General features: G+C 48.4%; 1 protein-coding gene across 1 annotated transcript; it reads left to right on the plus strand.

The window, feature by feature from the left end:
- The first annotated feature begins 519 nt into the window (after positions 1-519).
- LOC141988791 (malignant fibrous histiocytoma-amplified sequence 1 homolog) lies at positions 520-18,638 on the plus strand. The gene is made up of 11 exons (XM_074954754.1): positions 520-577; positions 2,287-3,166; positions 3,781-4,072; positions 5,105-5,291; positions 6,655-6,845; positions 8,173-8,654; positions 11,865-12,022; positions 13,790-13,949; positions 15,114-15,184; positions 16,263-16,369; positions 18,419-18,638. Exons 1-11 carry the CDS (start codon positions 559-561, stop codon positions 18,434-18,436), a joined length of 2,565 nt encoding a protein of 854 aa, XP_074810855.1. The 5' UTR covers positions 520-558; the 3' UTR covers positions 18,437-18,638.
- The last annotated feature ends 4,014 nt before the right edge of the window (positions 18,639-22,652 follow it).

Here is a 22,652-nt window from a genome sequence, read left to right on the forward strand (position 1 = left end):
GTTTGTACAGTACTTAGCGCAATCTTCATTCCTGGTTGGTCCCTAGACACTACTATGATAAGATTCCTAAGAATGGTCATCTGTCCCTGAGAATGTGATATACATTGATGTCAATTGCCCCTGAAGTTGGCTGGGGTGTGGGGATAACCAAGCCATCTGTCATTAATATGTTTACTGCTTTTCTATCACACAGCCACCCTGTCCTGCCTTTCAAAAGGCAGTTCGTTAGGAAAGGACAGCACCCCCTTTGAGGAGCGAGGAGAAGCAAACTTACCAACACCTTTACCTGCTGTCCCTGCTAACTGGAGGCTGCTGGAAGTGGACAGCTGGGATCCCAAGGGAATCTCTCCTTCTTACTGTGTGTACTAATGAATACCCAGTTCCTTCTCACTGTGCCTTATGTAAGAAGGGTGATACAGATATTTTGAAATCATCTTCTAGGGTGGAGGAGGGAGGGCTCAAAAGAACATTTCCACAGGAGGTGGGAACTGCAGAAGGGACGTTTGAGCTTTAGAAAGGATCCAGCTGTTGCAGCTGCTGCAGGCAGGAAAGGACAGCATGGCCCAGCAGAGAGCCTGTGAGTAGCAAACAACCCCCTTTCCCTATTTCTTCTGCCCAGCCCCAAACTCCTCGTGGTGGGGGGGAAGGGAGGGAGGAAGTGAGATAGATTTGCCTTTGCTGTTTCACTCACTGCCCCAGCGGGGGAGGGGAGGGGGAATGGGGAGAGGCAGATGTATTTTCTCTGCCCTATGTGGGGATGGAGAGGGGAGGATGTGGGGGGAGGGTGAGAGGAGGGGTGTTAACTCTTTCTCAGTGAGGGGTGAGACCTCCCAAGGATCTGTACTGTGGGGAGAGTCATTTGAGTTCAGCTCCTAAGCTCCGAGCTGTGTGTGAGGATGCACCACAGCCGTAGGCCCAGACAGGAAGCAGAATGGAGAAGTTGGTCTCATTTACTTTAGCTTAGAACAGCCCCCTCTGCCCATGGAGAGACCTCGCCCCCCCAGCATTTACCGCTCTGCTGTAGGTACCCTTCCTATTTGGGCTGGGGATGGCCAGCTAGGCTTCTGCTTGAGGGGTTTAGTCCCTCTGAGGCCCCAGGGGTGGTTCTTCACCCAGCTGCTCCTCCCACCCAGACCCCTCTGCTTACAACACCAGTCCCTCTGACGCCCTGGCTGCCAGCAGTTCCCAAGCTGCTATTCCTTGTGTCTGTATCTAAAGTACCCACCCCCTTCCTTCCCCCCCCCCCCCCGGCATCCCAATATATCTGCCTGGGGGGTCCCTAGACTTCAAGGGCGGTGAGGGCCTGAGGGAAGGTCCTGAACTCAGCTCCTGACCACTGAGCCATGAATACATCTAGCTGGCTACAGCTGCAGTGGTGTGCCTCACACTGTGACCCTGTCTGTTGCCAGCAAAGAGCGTGGGTCGGCTCAGTAGGTTCCTGAGGGGGAACCCATTAGTGAGCACTCAGCAGGTAGCATTTCTAGCTGAGTCAGCCCTGAGCCGATTGCCCAGGGGCCCTGAGCCGTTGACATGAAAGATCCCTTGGCACTTTGGGAGAGAGTACGGCTTCTTTAAACTTGTCTCCTAGTCAAATTTCAAGTCAGGTAATTTAAGGGCTGTTGTGATGAGGTTGGTGATCGATTGTTCTCCATGTCCACTGAAGGTTGGATAAGAAGCAATGGGCTTAATCTGCAGCAAGGGAGATTTAGTGTAGATATTAGGAAACACTTTCTAATGATCGGGGTAGTTAAGCTCTGGAATAAGCCTCCAAGGGAGGTTGTGGAATCTCCGTCGTAGGAGATTTGTAAGAGCAGGTTGGACAAACACCTGTCAGGGATGGTCTAGGTTGATGTGGCCCTGCCTCACGGGGCTGGACTAGATGTCCTCTTGTGATCCCTTCCAGCCCTGCAGTTCTCCTGTCTCCTCAGCTTCCCCCTGCAGCTTCAATCAGACACAATATTCATGTCCTCTTCCAGCCTGTTGTCTCGGGCTGTGTAAGGGGTGCGGTGCAGGTACTGCCTGTGGTGCTGCTAAAACCGCTCCCATGCTTCACTGCAGCAGCAGGAGCAGCTTGTCGTTGGTCTGTAAATGACCCTTTAGAGTTCGTGATGTGCTCTGAGCCCCTTAGGGAGGAAAAGTGCTACATTAACGTGGGGCTAAAGGTGCTCAGCTACCAACATGTTCCTTTCAGGCCCCTAAATGAGCAGCCAGATTTCCAGGCCAGAGCAGTGGGAGTGCTCGTGGAAATCAGGCTCATGCGCTGTAATGATCTGTTCCGTCCATTAGGTCAGGAGCCAGATGACCGCGCGAGTAAAGTGACTCTCTCCACGATGAGGCTCAGAGTCCTGCCTCCTACGGTCCTGCAGGACCCCAGAGTGGAGAGCCTGAACCTGGACCGGAACAAGCTGAAACACGTCGCCGGGATCTCAAAGCTTGGCAACTTGAGAAAGCTGATCTTGTCCAAGAATGAGATCGTGGACTTCCCCGAGGAAATACAGAGCCTGGTCCACCTGGAGAAGCTGGAACTGAATCAGAACCAAATCCGGGTGATCCCGGAGGGGATCTTCTCCTGTCTTCCCAGGCTCAAACACTTGCGGCTGAGCAACAACCGCCTCAGTGCTCTGCCCAAGGACTTGGCCACCTGCAGCAGCAGCCTCCAGTACCTCAACCTGTCCAACAACTTGTTCCGAGCCATCCCCCAAGCTGTCCTGGAGCTGGTGAGTTTACAGGAGCTCTATGTGCAGAATAACACATTGCGCCAGCTCCCCAGGGAGCTGTTCGAAGGGAGGCTGCTGAAGATGTTCAAGGCAAATGGGAACCCGCTGCGGGAGCCTCCCAATGAAGTCTGTGCTGGGGGCATCCAGCAGATCCTGAGTTACTTCAGCCAGCTGCAGAACTGCCATGTGGAGGAAGACAGGAGGGTGAAGACCATGTTCTTGGGGGCCTCACTGGCAGGAAAATCCACGATCTGTAAGAGCCTGAAGCAGAGGCAAGTGGTTCTGGTGTCTGAGGAGGAGCGGACAGTGGGGATTGAGATCAGTGAATTCCACATCCAGGACTTCACGTTTCTCTTCTGGGACTTTGCTGGGCAGCTGGAGTACTACGTGACCCACCATGTGTTCATCACCCCACAGGCCCTCGTCATCCTGGTCATTAACTTCCAGAAGTAAGTGTTATGCAATGGGTTTGTTTGAAGAGCTCGCAATCTAACTAGCTCAGACAGACACAGGGTGTGTGCGTGTGTGTGGGAAAGACAGGCATGGAGCAGGGAAGTGACATGGCCAAGGTCCCGCAGCAGTGCTGGGGATAGAACCCAGGGCTCCCAAGGTGCAGTCCTGTGCCCTGTCCACTAGGCATACTGCCTGCCCTCTCTGCAATGTGACTGCTAGCCCCTTGGATGGAGATCAAACTCCTTTTAAAGAAGCCACTGAACAGCTGCTGTATCTAGTGCTGATTGTGGAATGTATAAGTCTACACCAGTTGGGCAGTGCCTATAGAATGATCATTCAGTCTCATGTATCCAACACCAGCTGTTTTAGAGGAAGGTGTTGAGATAAGCCACTATTCAGTGTATGTTGTCCTCTTCTCTGCCTCATCCATAGAGGAAAACGAGTCTGCTACAGACCCCAGTTAGGAGACATAGTCCTTTAGCTCAAGCTGTAGAGACACGTGCTCTTTACTGTGGCAGCGCTGTGTTCAATCCTCGGGATGACCCAGAGCACATTGTCACACCCTGCACTGACAGTAACTGGCTGAGTGTTGGTTTGATCGATTTTTCAGGTACCAGCTCAATAATGACAACTTCCAGGAGCTGGTTGGCTTCTGGATCAATAACCTCTTCATGCGAGTCCCAAACTCCGTGGTCCTGCCCGTGGGAACCCACACAGACTGCTGCACTGAGGAGGAAGTAGAAGAAAAGAAGCGGGACATCATGAGCAAGATCCAGGCCATGCTGGAGGAAAGGAGGGCAAACCTCACCCACTTCATCAACAACCTGGAAAGCAGTGAGGAGTCTGAGTTCTACGTGGACCAGTGGGACCGACTGAAGGAGATGGAGAGCTGCACCTTGACTGTAGGGCTATTGATTGGCTATTACACAGCACTATAGGTGTACACAATGCTGTACAGGCCAATGGGAGACTGTCTCTTTTCCAAGGAGCTTCTAGTGCTCAGCCCCAGGGAGGTTAACTAAATCTCTGCTTTTAATTTAATCTCTGGATCATGAGCTCATCACTGGGGTACCCCAGGCTATAAAGAACGGTTATATGGTGAATTTTGTGGAAATCTGTATTAGTAGAGCTGCTTTATTTAAAAACAAGATGGACAAAAAAGGGAGAGGATGGGGAAAATATTTAGCAACAAATTTTGACTCCTCCCACACTTTTTCATCAAAATTCATAATTTTTTGTCAAGTTCAGAGTTTAAAATATTCTGTCCAACCTGCCTTAGTATTAAGAAAACAGTTTCATTTTGTTTTTTCCCCTGATACTTTCTGTGTTTCTCTTTTCTTCCCTCTCACCCCATCTCTTGTTCTTGGGGACATCTTAATGAAAACAGAATTTCAAAGCGCTCCTGTGTCTCTGTGCCTGCTGCTTATTCTTCCCATGAAATTAGACCCCTCTGGGACACTGCTCTCTATCTAAGGCACCTATATGGGCCCTGAGTAGTAGGAGCAATCTCTAATATTTTAATCCTTGCAACACTCCTGGGCGGTAGGGAAGTACTATTATCCCCATTTTACAGATGGGGAACTGAGACACACAGGAATGACATGACTTGCCCAAGGGCACAGAGGAAGTCTGTGGAAGAGCTGGGAATTGAATCTATGTCTTCCAAGTCCTAGACCAGCACACTAACCACTGGGCAATCCTCTTTCTCAGCCCATGATTACTAGCTGCTTAACACCTTTATAAATGACAGACAAAACTCCCACCAAAAACTGTCAGCATTTGGCTTTGGTCACCAACTGAAGAGGACCGTGATACCCGTTATGTATTGGTACTTGCTTGAGCACCAGGGCTCGAGCTAGACAAAATATGGCATATGGCGCCCTGAGTGTTCCATAGTAACCGAGTGCCGTGGAACTGTTTTTCTTTCCTTCCAGATTTTAAACCTTGTTCCCGTCAATTGCACTAATTACTGGGATATTAAAAAACTTGAGACTACTATTGTGGAGCACGTCAGGAATGAAGAAATATTTCCTAATGTTATCCGAGTGCTGCCCCCTGTCTATAAGGAAGTGGAAGCGGCAATCGTAGATACTGAGCAGAGTGAGGGGACAGCAGAACATGGTAGGTGTCGATAGATCATCTCTTCTCCCCACCACCCTTTCCCACTGAGAGTTCACCGCGTTAGGGGACCTACGCCACAGCCACCGTCTTTTTGGCTAAGGAGGGCTGGCCAAGGACTCCCTTTGATGCCCAATAAACTCACTGCTCCCTATTCCACTGGAGACACGGTGGCAGTTCAGCGATTCAACACCGTCTCCAATCTAGGAGCAAAGCCGGTGGTGGCCTGTAGCAGTCCCAGGCGCTGCACGGCTAGGGGGTGAGAGATTGGGAAGCAAACCCCGTTCTCTTGCAGGGCAGAGCACTGAACCATATTCTAGTCAATTCTGTCTTCCGTTTATTCCCGCGTCAGCACGATGGGGGTTGCGATTTCACTGTATGTCTAGTAACCAAGGAGCTCTGCTGTTTCCAGCCAGTGACATAGCAGCACTATCCCTGCACATGGCCAGCCTAGTTATGTTCTAAAATAGCCCACCTTGGATTAGCCTAGACCTAGAGAGGTTCTAGAGATAATGAGCAAAGTGTATCTCAGAACCAGAGACTGGGGAGGCAGCAGGATCTCCTGGCTGCAATGTAGATCTTTCCTGTGCCTGCGTCTATTGGCTCAACCTACAAGAGCCAGGGGGATGTCAGACACAGAAGTTAGGCTGAAATGCCATCTCGGTGCTCCAGGCTCTGTTCCTCTTGTGTGGATTTTCTCTTCCTGTGCTGTGCGGAGTAAGGGGAAGTGTAGCAGCCCCAATGATCAGTCTCCACTCTGGGCTCATTGGGAGTAAATAGGTCCATTCTTGTTTAAATTGGGCTAGAGTGAGCTGCATTAAGTTCCTTAGAGGAACATATTGGCAGCGCACAGCCAAAGGCCTGATCCTGCAAACACTTCCTCATGTAAATGGTTAGACTTCAGTGGAGCTACTAATCTGAGTAAGGACTGTTGGACTAGGTCCATAACGGGGAGAGCTGTGTATTTCAGTAACCTTTTCAAAGAGCCTGGTACATATCTGTATACGTGTGCATATCTAATTAATTACCTCTGGCTTGTTCTGAATACTCCTACCACAGCCCTGCAGTGAAATAGCTGAGAGTTGGACAAGCACCCTGGGTACTGTCATGCAAACAAAGGCACTCAGCTTCTCTTCTCCCCCCCCCCCCCCCCCGCCACCCCCCCGGTGCTTCAGGATTCCTGAGTCCAGTTCTGCCAGAAGTCGCCTTTGACCTGGAGTAGGATTTGCCAAGACCTGGGTGTTAGCACTGATGTATGTTGGCCCTTTTAGGACTCAGCCTCGGGCAAGCCCCCATACACTGGCATTTCAGCTGCTGTTTGAAACCCTGTGTTGTTAGTTTCCATGTGATCCTGTTCTCTCTCTAGGCATAATGGACATCAACCACTTACTTAGTGAAATCACCCGCCGAGAGCACCTGAGCCATCTGGGCACAGAGCTTTTCCGGGACATCCTGAGATACCTCCACCGCATCGGGCTGATTATATGGTATGAAGAAATCAAGCAGCTGGAAAGCACAGTCTTTCTCCGGCCAGCCTTTCTAATAACCATGTTCAAGGTGAGCGTATGGGTCCCTGTAGAACCCTCCCTCCATGACCAGGTTATTTCTCTGGGAAGCAGTGTCCTGCCTCCCTGCGTGTTCTGTTTCATGCCACCCTGCACACCGTTGTCCAGGCACAAGAGTGATGGGTGGTTTGGAAAGAACAAGCCTTAAAGAAAGGCATTTTGCTCTCCAGCCATGCCTCAGTTTCTGGGGCAAGTCTCGGAGATGATCTTACACTTACAAAGGCCTGTCCGCTGAGTTTCTCAAAGGACTTTGCAAGCAATCAATGACGCCTAACAAAGTTGTGTGAAAGAGTCAGCATTATAGGTAAATGGAAGCAAAATACCTAAGGTCATGCTGCAAATCATGGACAGGAATAGAACCGACGAGTCCCTAATTCCAGTCTCCTGATCTAACCACTGTGATGTGGACACTGTCTACTAGGAACTGGACTGAGGCCTCTAATTCATCTTCACAGCCAGCAGATTTAAACATTTTATTAAAGCTAATGTTAAAATTATATAATACACAGGTTAAGGAACGATTGTCTGCACATCTCGGTATAGTGCTTATCCACAAAGTTTGGTTTAAAAGTCATAAGATACTTATCTGGATTACTGCAGATAATGCACTATTTTGGTGAATAAATTTAACAATACAGTTAGACCCTGCTCTTACCAACCTGGCTTAGATGATCCTCTCCCCAGTCTCTTGAAGCCATCCAATAGCATTTGAATTTATCCTGAAGAGCGAATGAATGCCTCTGATTCGGATTCTCCTCCCCCCGCCCCCTTTTTAAAAATAGTCCTTTTCGGCCTCAGTTCAACTATGCAAAAAGAAAAGGAGTACTTGTGGCACCTTAGAGACTAGCCAATTTATTTGAGCATAAGCTTTCGTGAGCTACAGCTCACTTCATCGGATGCAACTATGGCCTCTGTTTTCCTCATACTGGTGTGCGCTGTGTAGAAGGAACCTGGTCCCATTCCCTGTGATTGCTGGAGGAGCCTTGTGCCTGCTGTGTTGCAGGGAGATGAGGCTAGGAGGAAGGATAGGGTGCTAGCCAAGGACTTGGGAGAACCAGGTTCAATTCCCTGCTTCTCTACAGACTTTCTCTATGTGACCTTGGACAAGCTGCTTACTCTCGGTGCTTCAGTTGCCCATGCATAAAATGGGGATTAGAACACTTCCCTCCCTCCTCATGGGTGTTGTGAGGATAGATACAATAAAGACTGTGAGGCCCTCAGATATAATGGTGATGTGGGTGTTGTAAGTACCTAAGCCAAACCGCATCCATTACTGAAATGTAACCTGGCTCGCTGAGCTTTTGTTGCTTCCCGTTCAGATCCTTGTTAGATATCGCCTGGTGCAGCAGCTGGAAAGCATCTCCGTGGACCTGCTGGTGGGAGAGCATGCTACCATCAGAGACCAGTCCAACTGGGTGTGGACATTCAAGTCGAAGGCCATGCTGTGCCAGCGGGCCATGCGAGCCTTGGTCAAGCACCAGCTCTACTCGGAAGGGATGAAGGACGTCTTTGAGGAGATGGTGGGGCACAAGGCCCAGAAGGGGAAGCTGTTCAGCCTTCTGGAACACTTTGAGATCTGCCTGGAGGTGAGGCATTCCAAGGACCTCAACCCCGGGGCCAGGGAGTTTGTGCCGGGGAAGCCGTGGGAAACAACGCAGAACTGCCGCGAGGCCTATTACTTGTTTCCCACGTATCTCAACCAGAGCGAGGAGGTTTCTGAGAGGTGGGGAGGAGATCATCTGGAGGATCTCCACATCCGGGCCTACTTCTCACCTGAGATCCCAGAGGGCTTCTTCCAAAGGTAACAAGCCAGCCCACTTGCCTTGGCCATGTGAGCTGGGGAGCCTGTCAGCGCAGGGGTCATTCCTTCTTGTCTGTCTGGGAAGCATGTAGTTGGTACTAGTATAAACAAACACATTAATTCATAGCTATCAAAAGGAAGGTTGGCCTAGTGGTTAAGGCCTTGGACTGTGCCTCAAGAGATCTGGGTTCAATTCCTAGCTCTGCCACAGACTCTGTGTGACCTTGGGTAAGTCACTTCATCCTCTCTCGGAGCCTCGGTTCTCCATCTGTGAAATGGGAAGAATGATTCTCCCTCTGTCTGCCTAGAGTGGAAATCTCTTTGGGTGGGTACTGCACCTGGCCCAATGAAGTTATGAACTCAACTGAGGCCTGCAGGTGCTACTGTCATATAAGTTGTTAATAATAGGGCATGTTAGCAGTGTACTGCCCAGGAATTCATAACGCATGGTTCTCATTTGTGTTGATTGGTGCTGCATGTGTAAGTCATTGCATATTGTTTTGGTCACATGCCTCTCTATGGCTTTATTTCTATCCAAGCGGGTGTGCCAGTAATCCTGAAGGGCCGGGAGTTGGCAAACCACATGCATGTGGAGATTTGTGCTGGGAGGTGGGTTCTCTGGAGTGTTGGTGTCCAGCCTTTATGGATCTGCTAAGCCATCTATTAGTATCTAGAAGAGCTGAACAAAGTGACTGCAGGGAGCATTATGGAGGGGAGAACAGGAAAACGGGGAGGACACTTTCATAATCCCATTTGCTGAGCCATATTCTCTTTCACAAAGAGCCAGCAATGGCTGAGCTTCATCTCTTAGAGAGCCCTGCTCTAGAAGAGGCATATATACTGTGCAAGGACTCATGGGGAAGAGGGAGATATGGTCTAGCACACCCAAACTACTTCCACAGACCTAGCTTGTGCTCCTTGAAATCATCCCTTTGGTGGGGCAAAAAACAGACTCTGGATGCCATGGTGAAGGAGTGCATCTTCTACTTCATCTCATGAGCTCAGACAGTCCTGGGTGACTTGCTGGGTCATTGCCTTCCCCTGTGAGTCTGGCTGTCTGTGACTTCTGAGTTAGCACAGCAAAAAAACAAATCCAGCTAGGGTAGTTTACCTTTCTGGCTGATCTCTGCTTACAGCCAGGGCAAGGCTGAGAGTCAGAGTCATTGTAATACGAAGAAGTTGTGAGGTTTCCCTCCTCCTGCAGTTCAGTTGATCTTATACCCTGTAGGATAGCCCGTCTCCGAACCTTCACAAACACTCCTCTTCACCCAGTCATGGGGATGAGTTTTGACACGTGTCATGATCTGGATTCATCGCCTCTTGAGTTAATTATCAGCCATATCATACCATCCAGTCAGGATCTGCGGTTCCCCAATATTCAAAGAAACATCTAATTCTGTTCTCACTGTGTAGGTTTTTATGGTGCACTCATCACTGTAGTATCTGAGTGCCTTCCAGTAGTGCATTAAGCAACCTGACTACGCATCTGTCACTTGTTCTCTCATCCTCTCCCCTAAGGGAGAAGTATGTGTAGTGGAGCGTCTTGCTTTGGTGGTAATTTTTTTCTTTTCAATTGGCCACCAAGCTTCAGTTCATGCAGCTTTTAGAGCATTGAGGGGTTTTGTTAACAGCTGGTGGGGAAGCTGGGCCTCTTTGCTGAATGACACACTAGAGCCCAGGGCATTTCTTCCCTTCCAGAAAATGAATGGCAGACTCAACAATCCATTCTAAAGTTTCTTATCTCTGCATAAAGAAGTGATTTGTACCCAACGGATCCATGTTGGCAAGGTAGCTTGTTCAAATCAGTGTCATCTTGCTGCATCAAGAGTGAGAGAAGCAGGAAGAGGCACTCTCCGAGATGTGTGTATGAATCCATCCATCCATACTTATAATATTGTGGTTTGCCTGTGGGATTGTTAGCTACCCAACATGTACCAAGCGCTCAGGCTGTCTGATGTATGGGGCAGCTATTTACTTTAGGAAGAAGCTTTTGACTGCTGGCCTTTCTAGGGCTAGAAGGGAAGGAAAAGCCAGCAAGAAAGAGAAACAAATGAGTGAGTGAGTTTGTGTGTGTGAGCGAGATGCACTAGGAGAATGTGAGTCTTTGTCAGCCTCTAGTGGCTGAGCCTCAGAAGAGGTTAGTGCAGTGATATTCAGACCTCAGTGATTCAGGAGTCAAATAAGGGATCAAAAGAGCCAAAGGAGCGTGAATTCATTGTTTCATTTACCACAGTACAATATCTTCATATTTAAAAGTACGATGGGGAAATATCTAGTGTGTATATATACACTAAATATTATATACTATATAATACATACTGTAGGTGTGTGTGCGCGCTCTCTCTCTCTCTCTCTCTCTCTCTCTCTCTCTCTCTCTCTCTCTCTCAGCAAAATGACTGACCAAGTATTAACATTTTATCAACTACAATTGGTTAATAAAATAGTAAAAACATCCTGATTGGTTAATAACTTAGACTGGTAAATAATTAAATCACAGTGTTTTAATATCCTGTGCTGCAGAGAGACACAGGAGGTGCTTGTGAGCTTCAGTCCGAGTATCACTGGGCTAACGAGTAGGACAGCCCAGAAAACATTTCAATTGTTGCAAAAAATGCAGAGGCTTTGGAGTTTTTTGTTCCGATGTGGAACGAAACCGACACCTTTCAAAATTTGTTGTGCAAAGAGAGACAGAGGCTCCTCCCACCCCAGACTAGCCAATGGTGATTAAGGCACAGACCTGGGATATGGAGACCCAGGTTCAAGACACTACTCTGAATCAGTCAGAGCAGGGACTTGCCTCACCCCTGAGTTCTGCACTATTCTGGGCACTCGGTCTGATTTTTTGACCAGAAATTCCATCCTGGATCCGAAGACCTTTGCTGATGAAAGTTTTTTCTTGAATCTGGAACATTTTCGCAAAAAGTTTTGGTTCCAATGAATCTGCATGTTGAGTAGAAAAATTCCCAACCAGCTCTCTTAATGGGTCTGCTCCAGCTGCTAGCAATGGGTCTCAGTCCTTTCGCTCCAGCGGTAGATGCTCATGTTTTTAATACAGTATGAGAGGTCCCTGGTTCAATCCCCATTGTTGTCCCAACTGGGGTTGGCTACATATATTCTGGCAGCAGGTGGGGCTGAAAATAGTTTCCATGATGCTGGAGGGCAGAACTGTCTCGGTCTTTTGGCTGATGTGTCTCTCCAATTTCATTGCAGGCTCATGGTGAAAGCTTGCTCCTTCTACTCGGCCCACTGGATTGCGAAGGTCACTTGCCTGCTCATATGCAGTGGCAAACCCTTGCTGATCAAAGAGAACAACCAGAAGGGCTATAGTTATATTGAACTCCGGAGCAGAAAGCCAGCACAAAGGACAGGTGAGAGTGAAGGCACTGATTTCTCTACTGAGTATGTTCTCTTTCGCTTCCCTGGCCTGGGAGTGGAGGGTAGTTGTCCACTTGCCATCTGCTTTCGTGTACTGCACCCAAACTCCCCTAAACAAACTGGCACTTGTGTTGCATGCTGGGCCAATGCATGTACAGCATGATCCCCACTTACTGACTCTTGGTTAGCCACAGCTGGGTTGTGTCTCCAAGAGTTGAACTCTCTGAAGCTCCCTAGCCTACAGAGAACCATGTGACTTCCCCTGGCCTGTCCCATTGGAGCATCTCTCTCTAACCTGGGGAAACCCTGATTAATAGAACTTCCAACTTCTTAAAGATTTGGGTGTTCCCAAGATCTTAATGAAATCGGGGTCCCACAGTGTCTCTCTCAAAATAAACTGCCTGGGATGACAGGAGACCGATTCCACGTTTAAGATCAGGTTGAGATTTTTCAAAGTAAACTTTTTTTTCCTCCCTTTCATTAAGTTTTATGTTTTACCTTGGCATGAGGAGCAATATCCTCAGACCGCATCTTCCCTGTTCTTGCTGGCGGGTTGGAGACAGAATTTTCTCAGCCTTCAAAGGGGAGAGCGAGACTGAAGCTTTCACAAAGGGAACTCTTCTTCTTGATGTTTGAGTTACACAGACATTGACTAGTACAACCATCCCGTCCTAAAAGAGTTTTAAACATTCCCTCCCCTCCAACTGCTCAGTGTCTTAGTGTCACCGTTTTCTGGTGCTCTAGCAGAAAGAAGGGCCTCACTACCATAATGGGAATAAAAGCAGAAAAAATACTTTTAAATAAAAGTTTGAGGCCATAAACTCTGTTGGGCAAGAACTCTGTTTTTGTTTGGTTTACACAGTGCTTAGCGCCTTGGGGTTCTGGTCTATGCCTGGGGCTGCTCGGTGTTATGGCAAGACAGATAATAAGCAAAGAAGGGCACAACGTGGCTTTTGGGGACTGTTTTTTGGTTTACCTTCTGTTGTGGAAAACGAGTCACCTCATCTGTTTGCTTCAAACAGGCTAAGGTCCTTTTTATTTGAATACAAGCACGCAGGGAGAGGAAGACAGAGATGGTCACACACAGGTGCCCCCCTGGTCTCTCTCTGCCCTGCCCCTAGAATATCAGTCTTCTATAGTTTTTTATCATTCAAGTCAAATGATACATTTCCTTAATTTTTATCACTCAAGCATTGTTCATAAAGCCTTATAAGGAGCCAAAGTAAACAGTATCATAATTAGCACTGTGCTGACACACTTTGTCGTTATCAAGATCTGCAGTTTGCTTGTGGCAGTGTTTTGTCTAGGGGCTTTTGCAGGTTTGGGGGGGGGGGGGTTGCATATAATGGGCAGCTAGGGACTTGAGCTAGCCTAGAGGTTGGCCTAGTTGGTTATCTGGGTCAAAATACCACGGCCCAGCATATGCAAATGCTCTTAGCTTAAGCTAAGTCTTACAGGATGCCGGCCTGTAGGCCTCTTGCGTTACCACTCTTGCCTATGCTGCATATAGTGCATAGATCTTGTCACAGAGTGGGATGGGGTCAGGCCAACAATACTTTCTCCCACACTTTAAATTGCTCCTCAAGGGTGTCTAGTCTGGGTGAACTGGAAAGAACCCACCTGGTGCAACTGTTCGCCTATAACCCAGCCTACAAGCAACTCTTGCCTGCCCGTTACCATTTGTGCTCTAAATGGGCTAACTCAGTCCAGGTAACTGTGATGATTAACAGCAGCCAGTTCTTTCCCTTATTCATCTACAGAATTCCAGTTCACATGGGATTTTTTCATGGCGATCATCTTCATCATCCGGAAGCTCTCAGAGGAGTGGCCTGGTCTCCACATGTGCATTAAGGCACCTTGTCGAACGGCAGAATGTCCTGCAGAATTTTTCTGGCCAGATGTGGATGACAAGAACACAGTGTACGTATGTCCTGTAACCTGTTTTTCCTAGAGGAAATACCCACAGTGGGGGTGTGAGCACCTGCTACCACAGTACAAATGGTGATCAGTTCTAAAAACAGACCCATTCTTTGCATGTCTATAATACCTTCCATCAGAGCAGTGCAAGTCACATTACAACGGTCTGAATCCTCACTACATGCCAGTGAAGCAAATAACTACTAACCCCATTCTACGGAACAGGAAACAGAAGCGCCAAGAGGCTAAGGACACAATTTTCAAACTTGGGTGTCCAACATTGGGCACTTGAATAGCTATGCAGCAAAGCACTAAAGTGTGTGCTTGACTTCTATTATTATTTGTTATTTGTATTGCAGTAGCTCCTAGAAGCCCTGGTCATGGGCCGCATTGTGGTAGGTGCTGTACAAACACAGAACAGACAGTCCCTGCCCCAGACAGCTAAGTAATTCAGCACCTAATCATTGCTGAATCAGGCCTTAAATCCGTATTTAGGCATCCAAACCAAAGCAGACTGGCTTTCAAAGGGGCGGAGTGCCTCTGAAGTCCCATTGTTTCCACTGGGAGTTGAGTGCTTCTGAAAATTAATCCACTTTGATTGTGGTGTGTAAATAGGGATTATGGGTGGGATTTTTCAAAAGCACTGAGCCTGGTCTAACTCTGCTCCTTTTGAAGTTGGCAGTGACTTCAATGGGAACAACTCTGAGCCCTTTTGGAAATGGGACCCTACATCTGTATTTAAACACCTAGCTTTGAAAATTAGTGGTCCTTCTTTGAGTGACCTCTGCATAGTCCCACTCCCCTATTGCCACCGGCTTGTGGCCCGGGTGTCTTGGTCCTACAAGCAGGAATATGCAGGGGTTCATCTCAAAGAACTCCATTTGCTGCTATGTAATCTTCATTTTAAGTGGCTTGGCAAAGGTCTCTTAGGAAGCCCATGGCAGAGCTGGAAATAAACCCCAGGCTCCCAGTTTAGTACCTCAACTACAAAATCCTCCCTTTAGACCACGGGCAACATTTTCTCTCTTTTTTTGTCCATAACATTTTAGAAAGAGCAGTTGTTTAGAAATGACTTGTTTTGAATCCCAAAGAGTCTTCCATGGCTGTAAAGGTGTTTAGTGGCACTTTAATTTAGTTTTTTTTCTTTTCCTTTCTTTTTATTTTAAGGATGAAGGAAGAAATTAAAACTTGTGGAACATGTGGCCATCGGTTTCGAACTGAGCTGCTTTTACCCAAAGGTACGGGCAGAGGGTTAGAATCCTGCTATAGCATAGGGGCCAGTTTCTGCCACAAGATGAAGGCAGAAGGATTTCCTGTGTGTCCTTGTACAAGGAGTCACTGAGGGTATGTCTGCACAGGGATAAAAGCCCCACGGCTGGCTCAGTCTTGTTGGGCTCGGGCAGGGCTACAAATTGCTGTGTAGACATTCAGGCTTGAGCTGGAACTCTGGGACCCTCCCCCCACACAGAGTCCCAACATTTGGGCTCCAGCCTGAGCCTGAAGGTCTATACACCAATTTTTCAGCCCTGGAGCCTGGGGTCAGCTGCTGTTTTTTTTTATATCCCTGTGTAGACATACCCTGAGTCGTCGTCTTTCTTTGCTGTGCTTCTCCATCTGTACGCTGGGGGTGCTAATACTTCCTCTGTCTCTGGTCTATGTAGATCATAAATTGTTTGGGGCAGGGCCTGTCATTCGCCGTGTTTGCACAGCACCTAGCACAATGGCACCCTGATCTCAGTTGAGTCTTCTAAGTGCACGACTGTAATCAGATAAGCATGACCATAAGCATGGTCCAGGGCTTACAGCAAACACAAGGCCTGGGAATTGGGACACTTGGGTTCTAATCCCAGCTCTGCCCTGACCCGCATAACCATTTTTCCTTAGTTTCCCCATCTGTAAAAGGCCCAACAATGCAGTGTCCTACAATCCATCTCTGACAGGCAGCTCCCCGGTATTAAGAACTGCTTCTAATAAACTCCCAAGTTTCTCTGAGCCATTTTCCCCCACTCTTTTATTTAAAGACCACTGTGACTTGGCGGCCAGCTCCTGCTGGCCCCTTGGCTGTTCCCTTACAACAGGCTTCTGTTATCTGCCTCTCACGTTCTGGCACAGATGCGTAGCTGGTATAAATTGCCCTAGCTACACTGAAGTCACTGGAGCTAAGCCAGCTGGCACCGGCTGAGGGTCTGCCCCCGCTGCCAGGAGGGATGAGTTAATGTGTCAAGCACTTTACACTGTCGGTGGGGTGGGGGGTTTTGGGGATTCACTCCATGGCTGTGGCGTGGCAGGCTGACGTCTCCTTCTCTTTCCTTTCAGTTCCAAGTGACCCGGAGGTTCCGCAGCCCCCGCCCCCTGCTCACTATTATGTCACTAGCTATGGGACTACATCTTTCGGCCCCAGCAGCATCCATGTCAATCGCCAGGTAACCTGGCTGTAGCTTTGCTCCTCATGTTTTGTTCTTGGCTTTTGGCTTCTGTTCTTTCCCTGTTGTGGGGAGCTGGGCTTGTGCTAACGCCAGCTCCCATCGTGGTCAATGAGAAGAACGGCCCAGTGGTTTAAAGCACCGACTTAGTATTTGGAAGACCCAAGTTCAATTCCCTGCTCTGCTGTGGATTCCTGGCGACCTTGGACAAGTCACTTAGCCTCTTTGTGCCTCAGTTTCCCATCTGTAATATGGAAATAATAGCCTGTCCCTACTTCCCAGGTGGGGAAGTGATCTATTGATTATGATACACTCAGATACAGTGATGATCAGGCCATAGGGATAGATAGATGGAATTTTTCCATTGATTTTAATGGGAATTAGAGCGGGCCCTAGAACAATGAGGGAGCCAAACTGAAAATACCCACTCTGGAACACTGGTCAGATAGACTTCATAGAGCCGTCTATTTCAAGCCCAGAACAGAGCGATGTGGTGATCTCGTCAGACCAGCTGCATAACACAGTCCATAGAACCTCACCCTGTGATTCCAGTGTCAGTCATCCTGTCTCAGCATTCGTCCTGATAAAGCAATCCGTCTTTATTAAGGAATACAGCTAGCTTGAAGGATACCTTTCTGTCTCTGCCCCTCTTCCTGATCAGTCTTTCTGCGTCTATCAGTGTTGTTCCTAAATGACTGGAGACGCTGTATGTTTAGGCTGAGATTTTCTAAAATGGATGGGAATTTTGGGCATCTAAATCCCCAGGTGGACTTTGAAAGCCCCATCCTTGATGTATATAAAAATCACTTGGGTGATGGCATGTTAGATTCTAAATCCATGGAAGTCAATTCCTTTAAATGTGTAATTGGTGTGTAATCTGAGACCGTCCTTGCGGTGCTAAGCACAATTTAGATCATAGTGCTGTTGGCGTATATGGCGTGACAGGGAAATTATGTCCCAAGGCGTTTTATAATCTAAGGCTTCGGTTCTCCAAGGCGTTACCTCCCCATGGAGATTCCCATGGAATTGTCACCCAATGACCCTGTGAAGGGCCTGAGTTAATGGAGGTTATGTAAGGAGCAAACAGAAATGAAAGTTAAACCCTTGCAGTGTCACTCTGCCAATGGCCTTGTGGATGGTCTAACTCCCAGCCTGGCCTTGGTAAAAGCATTGTGGCGTGGCAGCCCTTGGTCATTGTTCCAGGGCAGCCAATAATTTTTCCCAGTTCCCAGCCTGCATAGTTGGGCTGGGCACTAGGGAAACTTGGTTGTGGGCAAGGGGGAGAACGAAGGAAGCGTCCTTTCGTCCCCAAGCCCTTGGCATGATTTGGAACCCCATGTCTAGAGGCTACTTCAGCCCAGATGGCAGCGATCCCACCACTGCCCAGTGCAGGGAGCCCCTGCAGAGCTTGGCCATCTCATGTGGGGTGTGTACCCCTTGTGTACTTCTCCCCTCTTGCCCAGTGGAACTGCACTGGTTGCATTACCAACCAAGGGGAATCCCGCTGTCTTGGGAGCTGGATGCACCTGGGCGCATCCTTAGCTGCACATGCACTCGCGAAAGGCACTTTTCCAAATCTTCTCACTGTGGCTGTTGAGTTGGTCAGTGAAGAGGCTCAGGTCTTGCTTCAGGCTTTGGAAACCCCCCAGTACAATGTGTGCTGCACAGTCTGGCACATGGAAGCAGCAACCCCCCCCGGATTTTTCCCTTGGAAGATGGAAATGCTGTGCTGTGAACAGCACCACAGAGCCAGGCTGAGGTTTGGTTTATTTGATTTTACTCAAATTCTGTTTTCCCTTCTTTCTGAATGAGGCAGTGCTCCAGGGACAGGCACTGTGTACTTCTTGCACGCCCTAGGGGGCTCTGGGGTTGGTGGTCTGACAACTTGATATTGCTGGGTTTTTTTTTCTTTCTATTTAAGTGGGGTTCTGAACTGGAACTCCAGAGCCAAATACTCCCAAACTTTGGGCTGCTTAAACTTCAAGTTTCTTTGCTTTCTTGCAACAGAAGCTGCAACTCTGCAGTTACTCACTGTCTTTCTTATTTCAGAGTATCTTGGACAAATGACTCGGCCTGCCCAAGAGGTCCATTGAGAAGGACGTCCTTTTAGCCAAGACTCTTAGCGTGTTGAGCACCACGCTAAGCAATCTCTTAAGCGCTCTGTACAGCAAGATCCATTTCACTGTTTGCAATGTGTGTACTGGCGGTGTTGTGCAATAAACAATTTCTACCCACTGGAGGACAGTGGAATGTCAGTTTATTTACACAGACACAAGAGGGGAAAAGGGCACTTTTCCTGCCCGTGCTGATGCATAGATGAGCAATGTGAACAGAGAGCTTCGCTCACATCAGTAGCTGAAAGGTTTGCACTACTCAGAATACACACAAGAAACTGGCACAATGTATGAAAACTGACCTGGTGTTAGAATTACAGTTGGCCTCAATTACAGTTCTAAGAAACATTTCTTAATGAAGACGGAAAGAAGCTTTCAGATTTTGTGATCCCTTCAACATTAGCAGCTGGAGCCAAAGCCCACTGAACCCCTTTGGAAAGGCTCCTGTTAAGCTTTGGATCAAGGCCCCGTTTCTTCACTAAGAAACAATATTCACCTTATGCCTGTTAACGAAGAACCAGAACTTCCGGGTCTTCTGATTTGCTGAAAGCATGATTTGTGTCAGGAGCTATGCCAGTTTACAACCTCTGGGGAAGCAGCCTATTTATTCCATCATATGGGAAGGAGCAGTAATTAACCAAGTATCAAAAAGTACACTACAAAAATCCATATTTAATTAACTCACTCTCACTGATTGCCTCCCAAAGGTGCAGTGCAGAGGCTGATCCATGAAATTTGATTTTCTGGCTTAGTATGAAGCAGCTGGTCATTAGTGTCCTTTATTTCCTACTTCCTTCTGCAGTCCAAGTTGTAGAGAGAAGGAAAATGAAGGGCTTTAACGCGTTGCTTTGTGTAGAACTCCCATGATCACAACCGAGGTGTGAGAGAACACAATCAATCCCCCCTGTATCTGTGATGTGAGTTAGGCAATTTTTAAATCAAATCACAAGGGTCATTTTATTAAAAAGGCAAAATAGTCCGTAGCACCCAACTCAGATCAGCTTGGCATTTCATGGCAATAGCGAGAGGCCCTTCTACTGTACAGCTTGTACTGAGGCTGCCTCCCTACCCAGTTTGTGTCCACACATGCTGTTGGTAACGTAATCATGTTGGATACACTGTGCTTTGATTTTTCTCATGAGCATCATTATCAGGCTGTAACTAGGTTCTAAATGGTCCTTCCTCGTTACAGCAGATACCCATGTAACTGTGTGGGCACTGACAGCCTGTTCTCCTGCCTCCTCGCTATGTGCGTGGGAGGACAGCCTGCCCTAAAGCTCATTGTGCCTTATTAAACACCCACAATCTTCTGCCCTGCCCCGTCCCCACAGCAGCTGCGGCAGAGTGGGATAGCTGTCTGTAACGTACGGATACAAACACGGCTGTGCAGCATGGCAGGTGTGGACAGACTAACACCGACACACAGTTGTGCTTAGACAGGAGCTGCACTGTAGATGGGGGTGGGGGGGTGGCTGGGTCTCTTGCTCAGTTCCCTGAAGACACATTCTCAGGATCAGGGGTTCTCAAACTTTTCTTGCTGGGACCCTCTTTGAAAATATTTCAGGCTGTGATGACCCCCCACCCCCATACTATGCCACCCTTACTTCTGCACTGCTGCTGGGGGCAGTGCTGCCTTCAGAGCTGGATGCCTGGCCAGAAGCCCCTGCTCTCCATCCACCCAGCTGTGAAGGGCTTGGGCTGACCGCCGGAGCCCTGGTACACCTGGGGGTTGACAGCTGGAGGCCTGACATGTGCGGGGCTGACAGCTCGCAACTGCCCCTGCCCCCCAAAATAATCTTGTGACCCCCTGTTTGAGAACCCCTGCTCTAGATGTTTCACACTCTGCCTAAATTAAATTCCATGGGCTGGCTCTGCAGCTGCAATGACTTCGCTGGAGCCACGCATGCTGACATGAGCGAGCCTCTGACCCCCTTGCAAGGTCTAGAGACGTTCCATAAAATCCATGACCCTGCTTCTGAGGGACTGGCTTGTGACTCATCCATCCCTCCCACACATCGCACTAACACTGCGAGACAAGTTACGCCCTGAGTGTTCTCGGGCTGTGCAATCTTCTCCCAGTGAATGCAATGCCTGCTCTACAGAGAGTGCAAAAGCCCTCTGGCTGCATGAGACATGACATTAGAAAAAGGCATATTACTAAAGTCAAATGCTACTTAAAGCCTTCAACACCTGAGCTAGAAGGCACCAGACCTGCTGCTGCTCCATAGAGAAGAGGGAGAAGGGGCTTGGCACATCTTGCCAGTTGCGTGTGGGGCTGTTTTCAACCCTGCGCACCTTGACCTGCTGCTTTCATGTCTCCCTCCTCTTGCCCTTGTCTATCTCCTCCTCGTGCTATAGGCAAGCAGCCCCTTGAGGCTGATTCACCTCCCCCTGGAATCATTTACTTTGGCCACTGAATTCAACTGGAGCCAGATTAGACTCCTGAAGCCTTTCTGCTAGTGCTGGAATGACTTCTGTGAAGCCAGCAGCAGCAAAGACCAACCCACTTGTGGTGTAAAACTGAACTTCAGTACAAGATGTCAGGAGAAGAGCCCCTCTCCTGGCTGGACTGCCACACCAACTGAATTACACCCTAGCCCATGTAAAGGGATTTGCCTCTATTTGGAAGTCACAGTTCAGCTGCAAAGCCAAAGGCCTCGCTAGCTGCTCAAGTGCTGGACCTCTAGGTCAGCCCCGGCTTGGAACCGCTCAAACAGGTGACATTCCATCCAGGAGCAGGGAGTTGTGCACAGACCTGCAATCACCTACATTTACTAGTGATTTGTGGGGGGGCAGAGGGCTCAGTTTGTGGGTGCTGGCTTGACACCTTAAAAGGCCTGACTTTGAGAGAGCAGGTGCTCTACACGTTCTGACAATCAGGCCCTTTTAAAAAGTGTCCCAGCGGGGCCCCCAAAATCACTTTTGAAAACTTAGGCCAAAGTCCATTTGGATGAAACACAGAGCCCTGTGCTAATAAAAGGAAGCTAAAACACAAACATGCCCAATTTACCTAAGCAATAAAGAAAACCTAGGGAAAGTACTACAGTGGGGCAGGTGTTCTATAAATTATACTTTAATATTAGTGCTTAACATTCTGCCAGACACACCAGGTGAAATCCAGGCCCCTGTGATGTCAATGGCAGGACGCCCGCTGAATTCAGCAGGGCCAGGGTTTCACTCACCCTTCGTAAGGTATGTTGGGCTCCATCAGTGCATAGGTTTGGGAAGACCTGCTTCCCTGATTTCTATACCCCCCCCCCCACCCCTTCCTTTTTTTCTTAAAATGCCCTTGGCTGCTCAAAGGAAGGGCAGAGGATGAGACTTCCTGGAGTCCATTAATTTTTGTATTTAAATCAAACTTTCAGCTGTCAGTCCTTGAGACACTTGCATTTTTGAGACTCACAGCTCAGTCAGGATGACATGTATAAAGATCCAAGCAGCCTTAAAAGGAAAAGGAGGAAGCAATTAGAGCTGCTGGTGAGGAGGCCAACCTCTGTGTGTGTGTGATACACGCACACATTGCAATGACCAAGTGGATTGCCACTCATTTATGGCCTCACTCACCCTCAGTTACTAAACTCATGGAATGCAAGAAATTTCAAATGACATATCATTGAAACTACCCAGAATCATATTAAACACAATAAATATATACACCTCAGAATTGTGGGCAGGCAAAAAGAGGAAGATACGCTCGTCATCTCCCTCTTGCTGCTTTCCACAGATGCTCAGTGCTCAGATACCACACTGCTACTCAGGTGTCTTAGCAATAGCACACCCCTAAGCTAGGACAGGGAAGGGGCCTAAAGCTAACATCTGTAGTTGCTTTTGGAGGAAAGCAACATCCAGTGTGCGATGTCAGTTTCATACAGGTCTCCTCTCAGAGTCCAGCCTGCTTGCGTGACAGTAGTCCACAGCAGTCGGCCTTCCCATACTGGTCCAGTGTTGGTCACGACCCCAGGTCCTGTGACCCATCCTGCCGCACAAGCGGCATTGCTCTGCTTGCACGTCATCGCTGTGGCCACTAGTGCAACTGTTCGCACGGGCAGAGCGCCGGTGGCACTTGGGGCCCAGGCGGCTGTTTGAAAGGCAAGTAAGGTGTTGAGATTTTGGCTACGCTGCAGTTAAAAAAAAAAATAAAAAAGCACCCAGCCTACACTCTGGGTGGC

This window comes from Natator depressus, chromosome 6 (genome assembly GCF_965152275.1).
Source record: "Natator depressus isolate rNatDep1 chromosome 6, rNatDep2.hap1, whole genome shotgun sequence".
Lineage (NCBI taxonomy): Eukaryota > Metazoa > Chordata > Testudines > Cheloniidae > Natator > Natator depressus.

Excerpts from the sequence above, each read along its gene's own strand:
- LOC141988791 (XM_074954754.1), top strand. Across the intron at positions 3,167-3,780 it reads CTGGTCATTAACTTCCAGAA|GTACCAGCTCAATAATGACA; the intron begins GTAAGTGTTATG and ends TCGATTTTTCAG. Across the intron at positions 15,185-16,262 it reads TGAGCTGCTTTTACCCAAAG|TTCCAAGTGACCCGGAGGTT; the intron begins GTACGGGCAGAG and ends CTTTCCTTTCAG.